Consider the following 24481-nt stretch of genomic DNA (forward strand, 5'->3'; position numbering starts at 1 on the left):
GCATGCAGCCCCCAACCAAACCGACCGATCGAAACTTGGTGTTGATTGTATCCAGAGTCAGTTTTTTTTTTGCAAAAGCCCCCTAACCACCCCTTTTTTTGTTCATATAATCCATTTTTCGGTATCGGACTTTCTACGCCATTCGGGGCGAGAATTTCCTAATTTGAATGTCACTCGGCTCACCTGCACTCTGGGATCCACCGGAGCGTTACAATCGTGTTCCAGTGATGACATGGTGGTGATATGACTCCCTGTTACGGATATCAACGGGTCGCCACCTTCGGTGGAACACTCCTCTCAACGCTGTACTGTTTTTTTTTGCTCCTGCTGCTGCCTCTATTGGGTGGCAGTGATCAGAATCCAATTTTCGCTTTACTTCCGAGTGCACTTCTTATTCGACTGAATTCTAATGTATTCCATCCTCGTCGTCGTCGTCTGGTAGTAGTTTAGCTTTTTCTCCCCCTCTGGCTTCGCAGGCCGCTCCCGTCGGGTCCCGATTAATTGACAGGAAATGAAGCTTTTTCCCGTCTTGTGAAACTTTGCTTCCCTTCACACCAGGCGAATTTTACACTATTTTCATATCGAGCGATTCATTGAACTTGGGTTTTCTTTCACCTGAATGAGGACACTGACCAAATGAATGCACTAATCCGACCAGTTGGAACCGTTCCTGGGGGGAGGGAAATTCCTCGGGGATGATTCTACAGAATTAAAGTTTTCCCCTTTATGCTCTCCCGTGTGTATTGCTTCCGTCACAACGACCGCGATTCGTGAAAAAGCTCTTGAGCAGCTGTGCGACGAACGACGAATGAAAATATGATTTTGGTTTCAGACAGAAGTGAACGTACGAAAATTATTCGTCGTTTGCGTGTTTATGGGTATCGGGAGGGGTGGTTGGGTGGTGATGGGTGCAGAACCGCAGCGCATGCGTACCGCCTGCTTCCAAGGGTTGTTTGTGGACATTACGTCACTCACTTTGAAGCTTGGCCAGTGAGTGCAAGAGGGAGTTGTTGGATGAGCTGCTCAATTTGTGGGAAAGAGCGAAAAAAGAGAAAGAGCTCTCATTATTGTGTTTGTTTATTTAAATCTAGCAATCTAGCTAACGATAACGCAGTCAGGGTTGATTTGATAAAATGATGTTGAATCAAATCACTGATAAATCGTGAATTTTTCCACAGCTGTAACGGAATGCGTTACGTAGGGATAATTGATAAGAGAATACACGTTAATCAATTAGGAATGTACGAACGGCTGTCATCTATCGTTTGCCAAATATGTTTTGAACGTATACAAGACGAATTCTTGTCACTCAAAATGAGAGAACTTGCTCGAGGTGGGTTCTCATCCTCCGAGCAGAACACTACATTCCATAAGGGTGGTGCTATAATACTATCCGCGTTGACGGCATTGAACTTCGTATTATGCTTATGACAGACATACAACTGTACTAGCGTTGTACTTCGTACAACGCTATGTATGTCTGTCACCATGTACAGCGTATTGTATGTCTGTCACCATGTATGTCTTGTCCAAGACGGGTCTATGGTACTAGGTGAGGCCGTTTCGTCACTAAGTGGGTTAGGGGAGCGGTATATGAAAACAGTACGGAAGAAAGCAGAAGGGAAATTATTTCCTTGAAGCGTGAAAGAGACAGACTGATCACGAGCGAGCTTGGACACAAGCGTATTGTATTTTGTTTACAAACAAAACACAGTAGACTTCCAAGATGGCTGAAGAGTGATTTTAGCAAGTTGGCCCACCTTAGGATATACTTCTACGCGCCTTGGTCTTGTCATGTCTGTCACCATGTACAGCGCTAGAACCATGCAAGCAACTCGGTATAATCGCTGTACCTGTACCGATCTGTTTCACCGCTGTACATGGCTACAGTTGTACTGTGCGCAGCGCCATAGACGGTTAGTGGTGGGTAGCATGAACAAACCGAATAAAAACACTTGGTAAAATTCTTTTCATTGACTTTCTCTTGAGATAATAACTCAGATTGGAGACTTGTTTGTTATGTTTGATAGTTTAGACGCTAAATAAAAATCTTTTTCATTGAAATATGTGATGAAAATTGGTTGTATTCCTGATTGTCAGTTTGACATGCGGTACAATGAACAACCAAAGTATGTCTGTCATGCTACGATTGTACTCGTACAACGCTGTACACGTACAGCGCTAAAGGGTGTGTCACATCAAATTGCATCACGGAAAAAACGCTGTAGAAATTTAATTTTTAGGAATTATATCTTCAGCTTTCGCTTATAATCAGATAAGAGTGTATAGATCACGTTGGCCATGCTTCACTGTCAATTTTTCGTAAATTTCGAAAAATGTCGTCGAACATAAAAGAGCGTCGTGAATTAATCCTGCGCACTCATTTCGAGAATCCGGAGTTGTCACATCGGTACATCGGTAAGATGCTGGGAATCGTCCAATCCACGGTCAGCAGAGTACTAAAACGATACTTCGAGAACCTAACCATCGACTGGAAGGTGAAGAACGGCAAAAATGGATGCTCCGTCAGTGAAAAAGATCACAAACATGGTGGGGAAGACGCGAGCCCGGAAGCTGTACACCGAAATGCTGACGAAGCCGTATTGCCTGGTAATGGACGACGAAACCTACGTCAAAGCGGACTTTCGTCAGCTGCCGGGCCTGTTGTTCTTTTCCGCAGAGGACAAATTCAGCGTTCCGGAGGAGATTCGCAAGCAGAAACTATCCAAGTTTGCCAAAAAGTACATGGTGTGGCAAGCGATCTGCTCTTGCGGAAAGCGGAGTGCCCCCTTCGTGATGACCGGCACGGTAAACGGGCAGGTTTACCTTAAGGAGTGCCTACAGAAGCGCTTACTACCACTATTGAAGCAGCACGAGGGCCCGACCATCTTCTGGCCGGATCTCGCTTCGTGCCACTATTCAAAGGACGTGTTGGAGTGGTACGAAGCCAACGGGGTCACCTTCGTGCCAAAGGAAATGAACCCGCCCAACGCACCGGAGCTTCGCCCAATAGAGAAATATTGGGCGATTATGAAGCAGGCCCTCCGGAAGAACCCAAAAGTTGTCAAATCTGAGGCGGACTTCAAGAGAAAATGGATTTCTGTTCAAAAAAAACTACAACCTGACGTTGTACAGAACCTTATGGACGGGGTAAAGAGGAAGGTGCGAGCATACGGGCTTGGGCTCGAAGTATGAATAAATAGAAAATGCCAAAAGTTGTTCAATAGTTTTTATTTTACTGTCCAAAATTTTCAAAAGGATCGGTCTACTGGGCGAATTTCTACAGAGTTTTTCCGTGATGCAATTTGATGTGACACACCCTTTAGTACAGCTGTATGTCTGTCCCTGGTATTACGAAATAAGGGAGTAGGCATGACAATATGGGTTTGCAGAAGAAATGAACACACTTTTGAAATAAAAATTATGAATGAAAATTATTTTTCCCAAATAAAATTGGTACTCTATGTAAATGAAAATCACTTTTTCTTGCAATGTAGTGAAATGAAAAAATATCGTACAAAAATTGTTTTTAAGGATAATTTCATATTATAGTGGTAACTTTAGGTGAGAATATCTGAAAATTCATACGAAAAAGTTTAAATTAGGATCAGAACAACGTACTTCTTGTAGGTAAATAACGCCAAGAAAAAAATTTCATACAAATTTTAGCAATTTAAAACTACATTAGGGCCGACTAATCTGATAGATAATAGTTGGACTCATACAAACTAATGTCGTATCCAGATGTCGACACCATTCCGCCGTCAACGAAAATCTACACCTAGGCGGCGCTGCTGTGAAAGTGATGATGGTTTTAAATTTTGCCATGTGAGCTTATGGAAGGTTTGTAGTTCTTTCCACAAATTGCAATGTTATAATCATAAAAGAATATTTGATTGCGATGAGTTTCTAAGAAATTTAATTCTGCGCAATTTTATATGTAACATGTTATTTATTTACCTCTTTCAGTAGTGAAAACTATAAAAATGTTGACAATGGACAAGAAGGAAATTCGAGAGCACAATCAAACACAAGTAGAAAAATGAACGATTCCTGCATGTGAGAACTACCTTAGAAAGCCCGGAAGTAAAATATACGTGATTTGTTTTTGAGTTTTAGGTTGCATTAGCATCATTTTCTTAGTTCAAAAACAAAATCCAGATGTCTCACCGATCGTTTACTTTTTGCGTTAGATCGCCAATTGAATGCGTTTTTGACATCGCAGTTCAACAACATTATGTTGATTTCTGACTGAATATGTGAATAGGTGGAATTCTCCAAGTTGAAAAAAAAGCAATTCTGCGTGCGTCGTGCGTCTGCGTCTGTTTATACACCCAAAATTAATTTTTAGCACATGTTGTGGCTTCTCGATTTATTACATTAAATGAGCTTGAAAATAACAGAAAATGTGGTACTATTGGTATTGGTATAGCATTTGTATAATATACTAGCTGACCCGGAAAACTTCGTCTCGCCCAAAATTTATTTTTCGTTATCACATTCACGTTTGCTTACTAAGTGCACATTCATAGGTCCAATCGCAGAACTAATCATTGATCGCCCTTTACCCTTAAAAATTACCTTCTATTATGAAATTCCTAGTACTTCTACCAAAACTCGTCATTATAATATCAGATTATTTTCAGACACAATTCTCGTTCAAGATTTTCAACCACTTGCAAATAACATGTTTCTCCGTTACATGGAAAAAATGTTTGATACAGAAAATATGATAGAATAAAGACAGCCCTTAATCGGACAATTCCTTTCTCGAGTTTTGCTCTTATCAACACATTCGGTGATCCATTTTTATTTATATAGATAGAAGATGATATAGGAGTGCGTTTTGTCACATTAAAAAAAGCAATTGTCATGTTTGGTTGGAATATGTTTGGTTGAAATATGTGTATTATTTTAACGGGACCCCCTCACCATTTCAGAGGAGAGAGGGGTGTCATACCATCATAGAAACATTTATCATATTCATAAACCTTCACATGCCAAATTTGGCTCCATTTGATTGATTAGTTTTCGATTTATGCAGGAATTTGGGTTTCATTTGTATGGCCCCTTAGAGAGGGAGGAGAAGTGTCGATGAAGAATAGAAACGTTTTGTGCCCCCTTAAACCCCTATGTGCATAATTTGGTTTTATTTGCTAGATTAAAAATTGTTTCGTATGGATGGCAGCTCCCCCTTAGAGAGGGTGGTGGAGTATCTAACCACCATAAAGACATTTATTACACCCTAAAATCTTCACATACCCAATTTGGTTTCATATGCTTGATTAACTCTCGAGTAATGCAGAAATTTGTGTTTCATTTGTGTGACAGTCCCCCCTTAGAGAGGGAGGTGGAGTGTCTAACCATCATAGAAACATTTATTGCCTCGATATGCCTAATTTGGTTTTATTTGCTTGATTAACTCTCGAGTAATGCAGAAATTTGTGTTTCATTTGTATGGCAGCCCCCCCCTAAGAGAGGGGGGAGGTGTATCTAGCCACCATAGAAACATTTTTTGCATACTGAAACCTCTACATGCCAAATTTTATTTCGTTTGCTTGATTAATTCTCGAGTAATGTAGAAATTTGTGTTTCATTTTTATGGCAGGCCTTAGAGAGGCGGGAGGGGTCTCTAACTATCATAAGAACCTTTCCCGACCCAAAAAAAACCCCTACATACCAATTTTCATGTCGATCGGTTCAGTAGTTTTCGAGTACATAAGAATCAGACAGACAGACAGACAGACGGAAGCGGCGGCCTTTCGCAAACAAACCTGTGTTCCATCGATTGCCCGGTTAGTTTGAAACATAGGAGACGATCCTTTAGTTAGGTCGGACGGCATACGTTTACCCGGTTAAGTTTTGCTTTGAAATATATCATTTATATTTCAGTGGCCGACAACAATCGTTTCGTTATCAGTTTTTTTATCGACTTAATGAGTGTATATTTTGATTCTATTGGCTCTATAGATCACTAGGCTACGCCATGTTAATCAAGTTTGTTCTTCTAGTTATCTTGAGTTTTTCTATGCAACCTTCGCTTCCGTCCACTATCCGTCAACTTTTTTCCGAACGAAGTAGTGGACATTCCCGGGTTTTTCTATTTTTGTTTGTGTTCAAACCAAAAATTTTTCCAGAGAAAGTAGGTGCGATTAAAATCAATGTCTTTCTATGTGTACAACTCAAATTTACATCGATTTGAAAAATTAGCCACTATATTGACTTCTTCATGTCAATAGATAAATCAAATGACTATCCTTTTGCGGAAATGTTTTATTACTATGTGACGTTAGATTCCTGCTACACACAGCTGAAAGATGAAGGTATCATAAAATCAGGAAACTTTTATTCAAAATATTTAAATTCATTGCCAGTTCCAATATTCATATGCCACTGCCATGATTCATGCCACGTTTTTTTTCTCATAAAATCGTTGATACTGTGGAAAATGAGAGAAACAAAGCCCGACAGTTGAAGAATGTTCATTCAAGTACAGTACTCGTTTACTAACGGGGCCAGAAAATCAACCTCAAATCAACTGATATTTTGGAATTAACTGAAATTTCGTGCAATTTTCCTACCCGCTTAAAGTTATAAACGAACTCGAATGAAATGAATGTTGTAGTTTGTTTAATTCGTTTTTTTTTCAGTTGTTTTGATAACATAATTCTAGCGTTCAGAATCATAAAACCCAATTTTTGACGGGAAGTAAAATTGAATTGTATTGAAGTTTACAACATATCAATAATTCTGAAAACGTCGTTCGTTCATTTTTATTAGCTCGATTATTTGTGCCTTGGATATAACTCGCGGAGGTTCAAAAGTAGCTTTCCGATTTTAGTGAATGAGTTCAACGAACAGATAAATATGGATGTTTGGCCGGCCAGCACTCTGAGGCTGATTACACATTATCCGGTTTCTGCCGGACCGGTTTGAAACCCAAATGGCAAATTTCGATCGGACCAACCTTTTTACGGCGCCGTGATGCAGCCGTCTACAGCGACTGCAATGTCCGGTGACCGGACAAGCATTATACGCGATGACCGTAGAATAGTGTCGACGTCTGGTGGAGACATCGGTTTGGGAAAGCAAATCATTCTCTATAAGCTTATCACACCTCAAGACAGTTTTTAGTTGTTTAAATTTTTAATGAAAACTTTTACTTCATATTATTTTATTGCTCAGAACCTGTGGTATTGATTCTTCCTTAACCATTTTTGTATAGTTTTCTTGATATTTTAACTAAAACTCATCATTGTAATATACAATCATTATCAGACACAATTATTGTTCAGGAAGTTTCCCAACTTGCAAAAGAACGTATTACTTTATTACATAAAGAACACATTTCATGAGAAGAAGTTAATTTTCATTCATAGTTTTTATTTTAAGATATGTGTTTAATGCACCTGAAAATCCATTATCTTTATCATTTCCCAAAAGCGGAGCACGAAACTCCATGCCATGAAAGCGAATTGACAGTTGTTTGTCATGTCTGTTAGTGTTAGTACAATTCAGGCAATTTTTCGTCTAATGTAATAGTATGTGTTCACTATTGACGTTTGTTTGTTGATTTTAAAACCAGTTGATAATTTGCAAGTGATATGGATGCTGAAATTTTTATTTCACTTCTTCAACAACTACCAGTGTTGTGGAACTAATTCTGTGATGCAAGTTTCTGCTCAAAAAGAAGCAATGGTCACAGGTGCACGATGTCATCATTTAGCATATTGCCACGGACTGTGTTATTAACGGTGAGTGGTGTCTTTTGACAAGCAGATCGAGTTATTTAATTGACTTCTATTTTTTGTTCACAGGCAACATCCCTTATCTGAAATAATTATTGAACGAGTTCGGGGATGTCGAACAAATCTTCAATAGGTTCATGGAGGGGCGGATTTCGAGCGGCTTTATCGAGCTGAATGAGAAGGTTAGTTTTTGTTAATTTGAACACACTAAAAATACTTCTCTCGTCTAATAATCTTTGGGTATTCCAGTTTGACCTGACCGGCGACGCGATCGACGACGAGACCAAGGCACTCCAGCCAAAACTGTCAGATATGTGCTCTGTGGTCTAAATGTTCCAATGCCCGACGCCAAAGCATCGGTTCTGTCAGAACGGAATTCCAGCTTATCTGATTCGGTCATTCTTTGCCCCGGATCCGCGTATTGATAACTGTGATGCGAATTGGGCTCGAGAAGCTGCCCATGCCCCAGGATTACGTGCTCGAGGAATTGCGGCATATGTTGAGCTCGTTCTTCGACGAGGATCAGCGGAAGCAGCAATGGAATAGTGTTGGAACGAATTATGTTATTTTATTCGTAATTTGTTTACTGTATTAATGAAATAAAAAAAAACTCTAGAATGAATGGATGTGTATACATTCTCTTGTAGGTAAATTCCAAAATAATCACAGGAAGTGAACTAATTATACATATAAATAAATAGTGCCTCTGGCTTGTAACGGAATGTTATTATTATTGGTTCGTCAAATTGCACTTTTATCTAACCGTGTTTCTGAGACTGTTGAAAAATTATGTGGCAACAGAGCGTGTGAAATAAATTATACTATTCGTGTATGCTTGGAAACGAAATAATTATGCGTATGAATGAATAAACCGCAGCTGGACTAAAGTTAGTTTTTTAAACGTATTCTGAAGTGGGGCGGAAGTATTCACGATAGGTACGGTAAGAACGCCGTTATGATGCAGGATGTGTGTAATGTCCGTGAGGCCTGGTCTCACTTTGATCATGTTCATGGTGTGCTACACTCCAACATTCGGCCTTATGTGATTTCCAAGGAACATACATATGAGAACGCTCGTGGTTGCCGCAGCAGCTGTGGGTTTAAGGTCTTCCGTCTGCACTCAGCTGCATGTAACCGGAATATTTGAAGCAATATTTACCTGTCAAATCCACATATAAATAAATGCATATATGTGTTTGTGAGAGATGTACGGTTTTGTGTAGCGCGAGGTCTCTTTCACATTGTTGTCCGGTTTTCCGTCCAATCCCAGCGGCGTTTTTTGAAACCGGTCCGGCAGAAACCGGATAATGTGTAATCGGCCTGAGGCAGCTTGCATTTTCATTGATAATTGCGAAATACTTAGAACGGACGGAATGCTTAAATATTCTTGAAATTGCAGAACAGATTTCTTTTATTTTTGAATATCATTGTTATGTTAGATTTTAAAACTATTTATTCGACTTGTCCACATAGATATTTTCCTTACTAATGCTGGACAACGGTTTGTGTTTTAATACCAGCTAACATCCTCACTCCTACATTGAAGTCATCTATGTTCTCCTTTATAATACTTTTTGTGGTAAGTTGATTCCATTTATTAATTATTTCCCTGAGTGTAGTATTCTAGGCACCCTTTTTGCTGCATGGGTCCTCCGCTATGCACTTGACACTTGACACATTCCCTCTATAAACAAACCGACGAGGGGTCCACCAACCGTTATGCGCAAATGGTTTTTCGCTTTATTTACATTTCGATTCATCACAGAGTGCTGTTGTGCAAGTTTCTCGCGCTCTCATTCTCAGAGATGCTCCTCACACACACACACACAGGTTCATCTGTATGCTACACAACGAGAGATTTCCCAACCGGAGCAATTTCTACCGCACCGCTCGAATCTCGCTTCAGTCTACGAAGGGAACTCGAATCGTTAGCTGTGCTTTGGTTACGGTCTTCGGCAGATAAAACATTGGGAGAAATTTTTTCAGCTTTAAGTGTACATAAGTTTTGGGCTGTCTTTTTGTGTTTGTTCTGCAACCAACAAGAAATCGTGAAAAGTCTGTGAAAAGTGAGTGTTGGATAGAGAAATGTAGTGCTAGAAAGCGTTTAGTTTATGTGTTTAAAACGGGCAAAGAAAGTTTCCAAATCAAAATCGAAGTGTGCTCTGACCGAGAGATGCTGCACCGATCGATGTGTGTGATTTTGGGTGCTATGCAAATTCATGGAAAAGGTGTTTGAATAATTGAACAACTGAATGGAACATCGATTTGGTCCAGGGTTTGTGAAGCTGAAAAGTTTGTGCCAGAAGCAATTGTGGTCCTGTGGCTCGGATTTCGGTTTTTTTTTGTGTGCACTACTTGTGCAAATATTCAGGAAACAGGATGGCTTCCATGTTTTTTCCGTCCGCTGCCATCGCCGCCGTCGTCGCCGCGAATTGCGCACACCAAAAGTCCGAATGATAGAGACAAGGAGTGGATTGTTTACAACCCTTGAGGCATGAAAATAGAAAAATGTGATTATATTGATTCGATGTTGGGAATATATGGTCGCTTTGGAGGGTGTTGGCTGTTTCTAGTGAAATGCAATAAGAGTTTCCTATCCAGATATTGCATTGCTTTGAACAAAGGCTACCATTTGGATATGGGATTACGAAGGAAAGTTTGATTAATCGACGAGGAGCTGTTGCTTGGTTTGGGGATCTGTTCCACTTCTGTAGTGGTGCTTTGGGGGAACTCCAATACTCACGCACACAATTCCACGCAAGATCTTCGCAAACGCCCATCTCTCCCGTTGTTGGCTCTCCGACTCTCCGATTCCCGTTCGATTGGTTCCGCGGATCAAAAGTTGCACGCGGGCAAAGAAAAACATGACGATGGTAATCCGACTGCTGCTGACCATGTGGGAGAGAAAGAAGGGCCAAAAATGAATGACTTTTGTCCGCGCGATGCAAACAGGAAAGTTGGGAAATGTTTGTGTCGCAATAAGCACTGCTTTTATCGCCCACCGCAAATCGTTCGGAGATTGCTGGAAATGCGCCAACGATGAAAAGTGAATGTGTTCGCAGAAGTAATACACCCCCCCCCCCCCCCTACGATCATGCCTTAGAGGCGAATGAACTGAAAAGTTTAAAACCTCTATAATTCATCACGTTCGTTCGTTACGATTATGGTTCACTTAAGAGGAATATATGAATTAAAGGAATCGTAAATAATATATTTCGTCATTAAATACAAAACACAAAAACTTGCTTTTTGAAACCTGCCAGTCCTTCTGTTGGTTCAATTAGTGAAGATACGAATTAGTCGTGGTAGATTTAGAAAAATAACAGAAGTGAAACCAATATCAAATGTTGTCACTATCTTCTAAATATATTAAAACAAAAGCGTCAACCTATTCCTAAGTTTAAAGAGAAAACACCTAGTGTCAGTGCTAGAAAAAGAGAAGCTCTTGAACGAACTGCAGTATGGATTACGCTCTTGTGAGGGGGCCGAAATCTACCTAGTAGAACTTGAAGTATACCTCCATAAATATTTTAAGCCCTCACAAGTGAGCAACTGTGCCTTCTTGGACATTACTAAAGCTTGCGACCAGTTATGGAGGCGCCGTATTCTTCTAATGATGGGGTTTTGCGGGAAGATGGTGGCATACCTTGCCAGTTTTCTGACCGATAGAATTTTCAAATGAACATTATGCACGAACACGGTTTTCCGGATAAACTGACGTTCCGGATACGAGGAAGAGGCTCCAAGGAGACAAATGTTAGCCTCCCACCAGGAATTCAGCGGTGGCGGTGACGAAATCGAAGTGGCAGACGAGTTCTTGTACTTGGGCTCACTGATGACCGGCGATAATGGCACCATAAGAGAGATACAAAGACGCATTCTGGTAGGAAATCATGCTTACTTTGGACTCCGGAAGACACTACGATCGAGTAAAAATTGCCGCATCACAAAGGTAACCATCTATGAAACAATGATAAGACCGGTAGTCCTTTATGGCCACGGGACGTCGGTTATGATGGCGGAGAACCAGCGCGGCCTTAGTGCGTTCGCGCGAAGAAAGTGAAGGAGACAACCAGATTCAAGCGAGGTACGAGGTCTGTCCAAAATGTATCGCGTGTCTCTCACGGCTATTTTGAATGTTCAGTTAATTTTTGACAACTGCTTTTCTTACACGTGTTTTGGTTCATCGTCGACTTTTGCCTATTGCAAAAATGGATCAAATAATCTGTATCAAATTTCGTGCGAAAAACAGAAATACATTTCGGATGATGATTGTGACATCTGGTGAACCTACCTTGGAGCGAAACAACGTTTATCGTAGTTCGAAAAAATGTTCTCGAAGGGTCGAAAAGATGTAAACGACGCAAAGCGTGCCGGAAGCCCGAGCACGTCAACAACTGAAATCGAATATAAGTAATCCGTGGGTATACGAAAATCGTGATTCTTTTAGAACAGCTCTTGTAGATAGAGTGGTCCACTCTATCCCATTCCATTAAGCATTTCCATAGCCATTGTCGATTTTGCTTCAGCACTACGAAGGGATTTCTCTAGAGATAGGCAAATGGCAAAAATCGAAGATGAACCGAAACATGCGTAGGAAAAGCAGTTGTCAAAAATTAACTGAACATTCAAAATAGCCGTATTTTTCAGCATAAGTGAGAAACATGAGTAAGAATGCGTCGAGAAAAAAATCTAGAATTGAATATACTCGTACGTAACCGACGAAAGTCGCGATACTCTTTAAACAGACCTCGTATACAAACACGACATTTGAACACGATGCAGTAGCGATGTTCACACCTTGAAGTGAACGGCATTGACAACTGAACATTTCGGGCCTGATCACGAACGTCACTTCACGGTGAAAACCAAATGAAATGTATATTACTTTGCATGCACATGTTTTCACCGTGAAGTGACGATCGTGATCACACCCTTCGTCTATGTTTCGGTGCGTGTTCATTTGCCAGAGCACATGTATATACAAGGAGAGAGGGTTCAGTTGAGCGCAGAAAACTTGTTGCACATCAGCAACGCTTTGCATTCTGGAGACTGCCTGATGGAGTGAAAGCTGTCACCTTTGCAGATGATATACTTAGGGGCTGTCCACATAAAGGGTGTGTCACATCAAATTGCATCACGGAAAAAACGCTGTAGAAATTCGCCCAGTAGACCGATCCTTTTGAAAATTTTAGACAGTAAAATAAAAACTATTAAACAACTTTTGGCATTTTCTTTTTATTCATACTTCAAGCCCAAGCCCGTATGCTCGCACCTTCCTCTTTACCCCGTCCATAAGGTTCTGTACAACGTCAGGTTGTAGTTTTTTTTCAACAGAAATCCATTTTCTCTTGAAGTCCGCCTCCGATTTGACAACTTTTGGGTTCTTCCGGAGGGCCTGCTTCATAATCGCCCAATATTTCTCTATTGGGCGAAGCTCCGTCGCGTTGGGCGGGTTCATTTCCTTTGGCACGAAGGTGACCCCGTTGGCTTCGTACCACTCCAACACGTCCTTTGAATAGTGGCACGAAGCGAGATCCGGCCAGAAGATGGTCGGGCCCTCGTGCTGCTTCAATAGTGGTAGTAAGCGCTTCTGTAGGCACTCCTTAAGATAAACCTGCCCGTTTACCGTGTCGGTCATCACGAAGGGGAGCGCTCCGCTTTCCGCAAGAGCAGATCGCTTGCCACAACATGTACTTTTTGGCAAACTTGGATAGTTTCTGCTTGCGAATCTCCTCCGGAACGCTGAATTTGTCCTCTGCGGAGAAGAACAACAGGCCCGGCAGCTGATGAAAGTCCGCTTTGACGTAGGTTTCGTCGTCCATTACCAGGCAATGCGGCTTCGTCAGCATTTCGGTGTACAGCTTCCGGGCTCGCGTCTTCCCCACCATGTTTTGCCTTTCGTCGCGGTTAGGAGCCTTCTGAACCTTGTATGTACGCAGGCCCTCCCGCTGCTTGGTCCGCTGGACGAATGAACTTGACAGATTCAGCTTATTGGCGACACTCCGGACCGAACTTCTCGGATCACGTCTAAACTGCTTAACTACGCGCTTGTGATCTTTTTCACTGACGGAGCATCCATTTTTGCCTTTCTTCACCTTCCGGTCGATGGTTCGGTTCTCGAAGTATCGTTTAAGTACTCTGCTGACCGTGGATTGGACGATTCCCAGCATCTTACCGATGTCCCGATGTGACAACTCCGGATTCTCGAAATGAGTACACAGGATTAATTCACGACGCTCTTTTTCGTTCGACATTTTTCCAAATTTACGTAAAATTGACAGTGAAGCATGGCCAACGTGATCTATACACTCTTATCTGATTATAAAACCAAAGCTGATAATATAATTCCTAAAAATTAAATTTCTACAGCGTTTTTTCCGTGATGCAATTTGATGTGACACACCCTTTACCACGTGGACAGAAAAAGCACGATTTTAAACTCCCCCCTCCCCCTCCGTGGACATTTTCATACCCCTCCCCCTGTTGTCCACGTGGACATTTTTCTTGATTTTATTAGAATAATTCGGGAAATAACTGAATTGCGCATGAATTAAATTTTAATTCCATTTAAGTTTATTTTGTTTCAAATTTTACTTGCTGAACCCTGCCACGTTTGCCGTGGCTCATTGGTTTTTTATGACAGAAAAATGAGTAGTAAAACAAAGCAAATATTACATATGAGTTTAATTTTGAAATACTTGTATGTTTGTTGTTCATTGTTTTTGAAAGGCTTTAAACTTTGCAGTTCATTCGTCTAATTAAAATACTTGTAAAGTATTACAAAGTTTTTCTATTATCTTAAAGGCAATCTGCCATCTGGTTTGTCAACACGGAAACGCACAATATCCAGTTGAACAATCCGCATCCGAAAATAAATTACAAAATTCCAAGGATTGATCTTGAGCAAAGCCAATCGAATAAAATTAAATAGATTTAAAATCACTATCAGATACAATTTAAGCTCACGATTTTTGAACACATGCAAAGAATTGTGTTACTGTCACATAGAATACATATTCAATACTAGAAAGTTAATTTACCTACACAGATTTATTTCAGAAGTGTGCTTATTTCATCTGGAAATCTTGACGCTTCTTGAGGCGTTGGCAGTAGCAACAACAATTTTTGAAGTGGCTCGTATCTTGTGTTATAATATGAGCTCCATCAGAGCTCGAGTTTTTGAAGCGCACAAAAACGAACAGAACGATTTTATATACATATACTCTTTTTCTATCATTTAAAAAGAATTTAAAAAAAAAGAAAAGATAAAGTAGGAAGCATGTACTGATATCTATAGATCCTCACTTGACAAAGGATGAGGAGTAAAAGGTCGAAATTTTTCAGAGATTTCGGAACGCCTGAATCTTCGATATAAATGATGACATTAAGATAAAAAATACAGCATTTTCAAGCTACAAATTTCTAGTGTGTGATGTGTATATGTGTTGTAGATAAAATACTTTGCAAGAAAAGATAACGCGTTTATAGTTTGTTTTGAAAGTTTCTCTAGATTTTGAGAATATATGCTTAAAAGCAATCCAATCAACATGATTATTTCGCGTCCATTTTATTCATAGAGAGTTTCAGTAGAACTATTTACTACAGAGGTATTCCCTATCGAATGAAAAATTATCCTTTGATTTCGAATTAAGAATATTTCATGAAATAATGAACGCACAGCAAATCGATGGTCAAATCTACTTATCGCAATCTTGGAAATATTTAATACATGGTCCAGTTGATGCTTTGACGAATGCATTATTTTATAACAGTTATAGCGTTTCAAAGATCACTCAAAACATTTTCGACATTTCGCCACAGGAAATGTCGGTTCATTCACACAATCAATTCACTTTTAGTCATCAGCGCAATAGAAACCTTTTCCGCAATAGTTTCAAAGGGTACTAATACCTTATTGAAAATATTTTCAATATCTATATATATTTTTTTATTTTTCAACTGCTTATTGACCATCCTGCATTGAGTGTCTAGATAGCTTCCAAAATGCTCGTGGGGAAAAAAAATCAAAAAACTCACGACTCAATAATTTTTTACTAATCTTGCACGATAAGTTATTTGTATTGCTCTTTAGTTTTCCTCCACTTAAATCCTTATTAAAACGTCACAGTTTACCAGAGAGCAATTCAACGCCAAATTAATCCTCCGCTGCCCCGATCCTCCCGATTTTATTGAAATTTCGTTCATTTTTTCCAAAAATGGCCCTGAAGCCTGTTGCCCGATTGAAACATTTTTTTTTTGAGAAATTCATTAACCTTCTATTATTTTTTTTATAAATGTTCAAACTATTGAGAAAACTTTCTCATAAATTGAATAAAATATCGAAAACTATTATATCTGTTTAAAATAATATTATTATATATAGGTTATTAGGTAGCTGATCCGAAAAATTTGAAGAGATAGGGGATCATAAAAAATCTTCCACGCTGATGATCAAATCTTAACTACGAAAGAATTATTGAACTTTTCCTTGAGACCGGTTTTTTGCCTTAAAATGACTGAACTGAAAAGTCAAAAAGTGCGCACGATGCTTTCATTTGAGGAAAACTTGCATAAAAATTATGTTGTGAACACATCTAAATTAGTGGAAGATAACAAGAAGGATAATAGTGTGGTGGCAAAGGAAGGAACTGTAGAGTGGTTGGAGAGCTTCAATTTGGCTGATAGAAACAATCCAGTTTATCATGCATTTTCGGAAAATTAATTAAAAACACAAAATTTGAAGTTGGTTCCTTACATTTAAAAGTTGATCCTGGGTTCTATTAATTTTACAATTGCATTCTATGCAAAATTTTCTTATCTTTCAAATGAACAGTATAATTATTCTAAGGAGCGTACTTTCTAAATTAGAGTCAGTTCAAGACATAAAATTAGACTTAACAAAAATTCAACAATGTCCTAGTTGAGAATTGACTACATGCGTAGGATTTTTTCATCAAATATGATCCTCTATCACCTCCTGAAATATTCTATATTTTATCAGAACACTGGCTCAACGACTAGTGATGCATAGACAATCTCCTGCAAATGTAAATATTTATTCCTAGAAATTAATGGAATGAAAATACTTTGGAAAAATGATTTTACACGCAATTCTGTATGAAAAACTATACAGACGTTATTATCATATATTGTTCTCGAGATATAACAAAACGTATAGAAAATTATAATTGATAAAAATCATTTACGCATATCATGGAATCTCAACCATTATGGAATCGTTTAATTTTTATAGTTTTGGCTATGAGGGCTATGCATACCCCGTAACTTTAAAAGTTCGATCATAGGAAATAGTTGGTCATTCACAATTTACGTGAGATATTTTTATAATACAGATTTCACTGAAGAAGATCCATGATATGAGAGAAAATATATGAACGTTTGCCTGGGCAGCACTCTCAGGCTTCTCAATCCGTTTATTGATAAATACGGAGAGAAAATTCTTCCTGTCCACGTGGACTCAGTCTATACCCCCTCTCCCCTCTCCGTGGACAAGAGTGGACATTTTCTTACCCCCTACCCTCCCTAAAGTTGTCCACGTGGTATGTGGACAGCCCCTTTTACAGGGTATCGACTACCTTGAAAACCTTGAAAATCAGGGAATATCAGGGAATTTCGTCATCAATCTGGAAGAAAAAGAAATTCCACCAATTAGAAATTTGATTATTGAAGTAATTAGAAAGATAATTATACCAAAAAAGTAGAAGGGTCAGAGCCTAATGGGGCACGGACGGAAGTTTGACGTAGGACTGTGATTGTTCAGAACAGTTATTTTTTCAAACGTAATTCTTTTCATTGTTAAGAAATCTGTTAGTTTAACCCTTTTGAAACTCAAAATAGTAGCCCTGAAAGGGGCCGTTTGTTATTACTCATAACCGTCAAACGGTTTTTTAACGAACAAAAAAAAAGGAATGAAATTTGAGTGATGCATGAAATCTTGCATCGGATTACTTCAACATTTCACATTCGAAAAAGGTCTTGCTAATTCGTTTGATAGAACGAATTATTGCACACAATTTTGGGTTGCATACAATATTCATGCGATCGAAGTTAGAAGAAAGAATGCATAACACATGATTTTCCTTCGCATCCGCTCGCAAAACATACCTCCTTTATTTGTTAAATTGCTCACTTGTTTTATTATTTCCACTGTTGATGTCTCAGGCGGACAAATTGCTGGATGATATTGCCGTCTACTGGTATATATTATAACATATATCGTAAGTTTAATAAACGTTACATTTTTCGTTCAGTGACCCCCTATATAGAAATCAAACATGTAGTCCTACGTCAAAAATGTATTTGACTAGTTTGGCTCTATGTAGATTTTTCAGTATATGTTGTTTGCTTTTGCATGTAGATGAACTTAGTCCTTCTGAAGTGTAAACAGCGCAATAGTAGATTCGGGCTGTTTTTGCTGGCATTCGGCAAAAATGTTCGCGTAAGCAAAAAGAGAGGTGCGAGTTTTGGCAATTTTTATGGGTTTTTGACGTAGAACTACGTCTTTCATTAAGGGTGCCAAATCAGAAAATAGGTCACGTTTTTGTGAAATAAAGTTAACGTTAATAACTATTTTTGCCGTGAGCGGATTCTGGCGATTTACATACCAAACGAATCGGAAATTCCCTAAGATTTGTTTGATATGCTATACATTACAATCCCATAGTTTGTATATGTTTTAAATTGATAAAAATTGGAAGCATTCCAATTTCCCTCATACATTTGTTCTGTTCATTTATGTGCTTTCCCGAACAGAGCTGTCAATAACGAGCAACTTATCCACGAGCAACGAAGGGAATATCGTGAGATGTAGAGTCTCTGTCAACAAAGGAAAAGAAGAAGAACGAATGGGATTTGCTTAGAGCATAAACATTGGATCTTGCTGAGGCAAACTTCATTCTTCGTGAGGACACCGACCGGACAACACCGTTGCTGGGCGAGCTAGACGGCGAGGGATCGAATAGTTTTCTCAAGACAATGGGGGTGGAGGAGTAATATTAGGAAAGAGTGGAGTTTTCCAAGGGCCTTTTTGAAGGCTAGAGACGAACGAACTGAAGAAGTTTAAAGTCTCTTTAATTCAACAAGGAAAGAAAGGAAAAGGAAAACTTTCAGTATCGTTCTAGATACGAAACAATGAACATCGCTTGTTCGTCCTTGTTTTGCGCCATGACATGTCTTCGTTTCGGGCTGAGCTGTGGACGCGACCAAATTACTCACTCGCTGATGTCTCTGGCATTGCAATCATTGCATCAAACTGTTGCCATTGCATTCACGTTTTGAGCTTCACAATTGCGTGGGGAATCATCAAGCTAGGCTATTGTCAAGAAAATAAATGTTCTGAAATTTTGTCAGTGATTTGGTTGCGCATGACGATAGGAAAACTCTCCACAAAGGATGACAGTTAAGCTAATCTAGACTGGCAATAATAACAGAAAGGGCTTCTGTTTAGAAGAGCGCAAAACAGAGATAAGTGTGTGTATCCCTAGTTGCTTCAAGCCATCGACATATGGATATTTGTGTGCGTACGTGCGTGCTTCATAACCCGTACGTAAAAATAGTGCATCTTCGCTACGCTGAAACCCCATTTGTAATGATAGATATAAACAAGGAGGGGAGATAGCGGGAGGGAATTATTTACGCTAGGGTATTAGTAATAAATCTCTGCTGAGGCAAATATTCAGCCTTTTTCCAAGCAGGTAAGGTGAAGGTGGAAGCTAGCCATTGTAGTAGTATATGTAAACCCACGTGTAGAAATGGGGTAATAGTGTTTGTGAGAGAAGAGCAAAGCACACGAAAATAGATCAATTCACTTATCAGACTGTGTGGCGCTTCATTGACACGAGTCTTTGAATACATTTGAAAAAAAAATAACAATTCAATACTAAAGTAAAATGTATGAACGATATGTTCCGATGAACAATTGCAAATATAAATACATATAGAAGGTGCATTTGCATATGAAGTAAAATTCTGATTATACGCGAGCGTAACATGAGCAAATTTATAACACATGCGAATTGGACATCTTTTGATATTAACAAGTTCTTCCGCATGCTGATAATTCCTTCATATTTTCCTTCGTTGGTCGTATTGTTTTCACATATTCACGTTGGAGAGCCTTAGCTCTTCTCTTCGTTTGCAGAGACATTTTGATTGAATGTAGTACTTTTCCGTTTATTGTTTTTGAAAGCATAGGCAGCCGTGACAATGTTCCGAGCTCTGCAATACAATTTTCTTACCCAATGTTGAAGTTGCTAAAACTTACATTATAGACCCATCAAACGTAAAAATAATAATTGTATTGATATCAATACAATTTTATTCTATTTATTTTCATGACATGAAACACTATGGCTCAGGAATAACATTTTATTGAGTGGTTTTGATAGATGTTTCGATGATGTTGTCTGGCATCAGTGTCGAAAAAATAACGATGCTTTCACAGCTGAGATCCTGTGGTGTCTGGAAACGGTAAAGGTACTGGAAAAGACACGGTTGTATTGAGAAGAATGTTTCATGATGATGATGTTTGACTTTGCCTCGAATTCTAAATCTGAGTTCGATGAATCTTTGTAAACCATACTGTGTCGTTAATTTGTAGTCTTAAACAAGACTACAAAGATGCTACAGATGGATCATCTTGCACGAAAAAAGTTTTGAAGATGTTTTAACATTACATAATAACAGCAATCGCTTGTATCGAAATCATTGCGTATTTGGTGAGTCTGATTTAATTTCTGTCTGCAGCAAAACTCCCGCTCGAATAAACGCAACGCAAACTCAATTTGTCTAAAACGGTATTATCCGTGGGAACCAGCCGCCACTTTTTCGCATTATCTTCTCAAGTCAACCATTAAAATGAGCCGAATTCCATTTTCGCTCATACCTCTCCACTCTACTCACTCCGAATGGCAAATGGCAGAATATTACGACGACCGAATGAAGGAGATTCTTACCTCGAGATCGGAGTCTCGTCCCGCGCATAAATTTCCCATCCTTAATCTCCTCCATTCGATCTGGTCTCCGCCTCCCCCCTCATCGCCCTTAGTTGCCTTTAACTTCACAGCTTCCGGCTGGATATAAATCCAACCTTTTACGAGTCCGCGATGCGGAATGATACGCAATACTTCAACCAGAAAGAAGTTGCCCGCCGCAGTGGAATTGTGTTTTCCTTCCATTGCTGTCCAAGGAATCAGACTCTATTTCACCTTTTGCAAATCACACAACTCCCTGCGCGAGGCTTTCGCAGTCTAGCTCTCTAGGGACAATCGAATGTCTCTTGCGCTGGGAAGAATTTGTGTGCACCCTCTCTGGCGTGGCAATGAATTGAAACCGATTTAAAAATAAATCCCATTAACAAACGATGGTGGGGAGGGGGAGGAGACGAAGAACTTGCGCGCGCCAAACTGAGCTCAATTGAAAGTGAATTAGAGATGATCTCGGAATCTCGGAAGTACGAAGGAGGAGGTGATAGCGTCCCAAGATAGAAAAAATAAAATAAAATATAAATGCTCGCGCTCAAGTGCAAAGTCATTTGGTGCTGCGTGTTGGAGGAGGGATTGCAAAAGATTAAATGAACCGAGTGTCAGTAGTCGGATTGTGGTTTGTGTGGTTAGCAACGGATACGCGGATTGCGTTATTCTGGCTCAATGTTTACATTACTCTGCGGGAAGGTTTTGACAGTGATCTATACGAGCGATGAAATGGGGTTGGATTAAGATTATAGCGCACTGATTGCGAAGTGCAAGTGCGCCTTTTGACAAAGGACTTTGTCTTTGATTTCTATATCGGGGGGTTACTCTACGAAAAATGTAACGATTCATTATGAGTTTTCAAACGCATATTACTCAAAATCGTTAATGCGACATATGTTATTTTATATACCATTAGACAGGAAATTTATCCAGTTTTTTGACGTAGGACTACGTCTTTCATTTCTATACCGGGGTGTAAAATTAAAGTTTCGAAAACGAAAGCGTTACGTCGGAGACCGAGATTTTGAGTGTTAATAGCTCCTAAACAACTGAACGAAATGGTATGATAAACACTTCATTCGAAAGATAAAATGTCTACGCGTTCTATACTTTTTACTTTCTGATCCAAAAACTTGTTTCAATAGTCTTAAAATTGCTTTCAAAATAGGCTATTGAAATCACCAATCGATATATAAGCGAGCGCCGCTCGGAAATCCACTCAGTTCTAATTGAACAGCGATTGGAGCATGTTGTCGCTGTTGTGGTGAAGCTCTTCATTTATCATGAAAGCGCGGATGAACGGTGTCACTAAGAGCCTGTTTGTGCACCTTAGGACAGAAGGGAATCCATCAGGAGGAGAGTGATGCTACAAACGGTTCCCCGAGAAGATCTCGAAGCAGCCGCTACACACACACACATACACGCACGGAATTCTTTCCGTTTGGATCGAGAAAGATCCGGAAAATAATCTGCCAGTTCCTCTAGGAATTTAAAAATACATTCATGTGAAAGAGTTTATTTGAATGTTTTCTATCCATGTAACACTGTGACCAAATATGTTTCAATCAAGTACTATTAACAGATGGTTATCGAGTTAGCATTAACCACTGGTGGGCTTCCAGTATCGAGGAAAATGTGGAAATATCTAATCGTTACTGAAAATAATCTGCCAGTTCCTCTGGGAATTTAAAATTACATTCATATGAAAGAGTTTATTTTAATGTTTTCTATCCATGTAACACTGTGACCAAATACATTAGGTTTTGTGATTTTTCAATCAATCGCAATCAACAGGATAGCTTCTGAAGATTATTCTTCCCCATCAGTAGGATATTTCCGTATCCAATATTGGATGCATAGAACCTTGTGCCTCCAACGTAACGCTCTCGTTTTCGAAGTTCTCCAAATATTCATTCATTCAGAATGAATTCAGATTCAACTTCATACAAATGATCTCTAAATCAACGATAGTCCTACGTCACCCTTGCGGTTATACCATATATATAACCCACTTCCTGTTTTTTACGTAGGACTACGTCTAACCGGAAGATATAGGGGGTGAAATGGAAATCTAGGCACTGAACAAGTAGGAAAAAATGCAAGATTTGGAACGCTTATAACTCGAGCATTTCTCAATAGATCGCAAAGGTTTTTGCATCAATTGATAGGAAATATATCTACGCATCTATCATAACGAAAAACATTTCATTTTTCTTGAGATAAATAATTGAATAATTGTGAAATATCAAGCATTGTCCAAATGCACTATGTGCCCATTTTTGATTGGTCCATTTTGTGCTCCTCAAATCGTACCGACCAAAACGGGCAACCAGAGCAGCAGCGAAATAGAATGAAGCACAATTGGAAAGGAAAAAGAAAAAAAATGAACGAAACATTGGTCGCAGTCTCACACATGCGTAATTCTCGATCCAGCCAGTCAGCTTAAAAATCCCCGCTCCGCTGCCGTAACGATCATTCTCATCCAAACCGTACACCACATCGGTTCGCATCACAACACATCAACAAACCAACCCAAGCAGCCATGTCTGGACATGGTAAAGGAGGAAAAGTGAAGGGAAAGGGAAAATCCCGCTCGAACCGTGTTGATCTGGAGTTCCCCGCAAGGGTAGCTAGGCGTTAGTACCAGTGCACCAGTCCACCTAGCCGGCGTTATATAGTTTCGGCCGCCGAAGTGATCGAGTTAGCTGGCAAAGCTGCTCGCGACGATAAGAAAACCCGCATTCGGAACAGAACACATTCGGTTCGGTGGACATCAAGACAACAGGCAGTTGCAGCGAGTGGTGAGTGGCAAACGCAATCGCAAAACGGCATCAGGTAGCAGAAGAAAAAAGTTTGTTCTTTATACAAACTGCTTTGGTGGCAAATCCAGAACAAGGCGGCATCGAGGGCGTTCGAAATGGTTTTGACGTAGGATTACGTCTTTCGGGAACATATTGGGGTACAAATTGAAAATCGAAAATCGAGTACATCGTGAAAATTGTCCAATTTCAAACGCTTTTTGCTCAGTCATTCCATGATGGATTGATGAAATCTATGCGTCAATCGATTTGGGCACTCCATACTAAAAACTAACTATCGAACAATTGAAAAATCTCAACCCCTATCCTAACTAAAATACCCACTTATGATTGGTCCAAATTGACGACACACGCGGCGGGTCCCTAACAGAGACATCAAAACCAAGCTGCCTAGCGGAAATCGGCATGGCAAACATATGCAAGTCGAGGGCATTTTTGTATTGCAAGCAAGGTGAGTGATACGATTAATTCTAGCAAATTAAATTTAAATTTGGAACTTTAATGTTGGTTACTTCGTGAAATTTCATATCGATGGCCGATCGTGTATTGTGAAAAATTTAGCACAAGTGTAAGTGTAAAATTGTAAATGGCAGCAGTTTCGTTAAAAATGACTTGATATATGAAACGATTTATTTCAATTTTCATAAATAAAAAGTCGATGGGTCTGAGCCTAGGGGCACGGACGGGATCTTGACATAGGACTGTGATTGTGTGAAGTAATTGTATTTGAGTTCACAATTTGACGATTTAATTGGGTATGTTTTCTTCCGATTGCACTATCCACTCGCTTCCTCCCCGACGCAACAAGCAATATTTTTGCCTATATTCGGGCGTTAGTTCATAATGTGAGTTGATGCGTAAAATGAATTATTCTCCATTTACCGATAATAGGCATTAATTTTATATTATATTGTTGTCC

The 24481-nt window shown here is 39.5% G+C and overlaps 2 protein-coding genes and 1 long non-coding RNA gene across 9 annotated transcripts in view; 2 read left to right on the forward strand and 1 right to left on the reverse strand.

Annotated features, from left to right (window-relative positions):
- The window catches only part of LOC129778523 (uncharacterized), a 28574-nt gene extending 27726 nt beyond the window's left edge, over positions 1-848 (reverse strand). Inside the window, exon 1 of one of the 2 annotated variants that reach the window (XM_055785469.1) lies at positions 184-848. In XM_055785469.1, the coding sequence (XP_055641444.1) occupies positions 184-234 (51 nt within the window). In that variant the 5' untranslated portion in view covers positions 235-848. The remainder of the gene's footprint in view (positions 1-183) is intronic. The other variant, XM_055785478.1, reaches the window with a different exon arrangement.
- A 6749-nt stretch (positions 849-7597) lies between these two features.
- LOC129766520 (uncharacterized) lies at positions 7598-8132 on the forward strand. The gene is made up of 3 exons (XR_008741466.1): positions 7598-7754; positions 7818-7930; positions 7998-8132. It is a non-coding gene; the product is annotated as an uncharacterized LOC129766520 (long non-coding RNA).
- A 1535-nt stretch (positions 8133-9667) lies between these two features.
- Positions 9668-24481, forward strand: part of LOC129763536 (Ca(2+)/calmodulin-responsive adenylate cyclase) — a 154527-nt gene continuing 139713 nt past the window's right edge. For 3 of the 6 annotated variants that reach the window (XM_055762701.1, XM_055762707.1, XM_055762708.1), the window contains exon 1: positions 9668-10023. The gene's annotated coding sequence lies outside the window, so the exon portion shown is untranslated. The remainder of the gene's footprint in view (positions 10024-24481) is intronic. The other 3 variants (XM_055762704.1, XM_055762705.1, XM_055762703.1) reach the window with 3 other exon arrangements.

The sequence above is a fragment of the Toxorhynchites rutilus genome, chromosome 1 (genome assembly GCF_029784135.1).
Source record: "Toxorhynchites rutilus septentrionalis strain SRP chromosome 1, ASM2978413v1, whole genome shotgun sequence".
In the NCBI taxonomy this organism is placed as follows: Eukaryota; Metazoa; Arthropoda; class Insecta; order Diptera; family Culicidae; genus Toxorhynchites; species Toxorhynchites rutilus.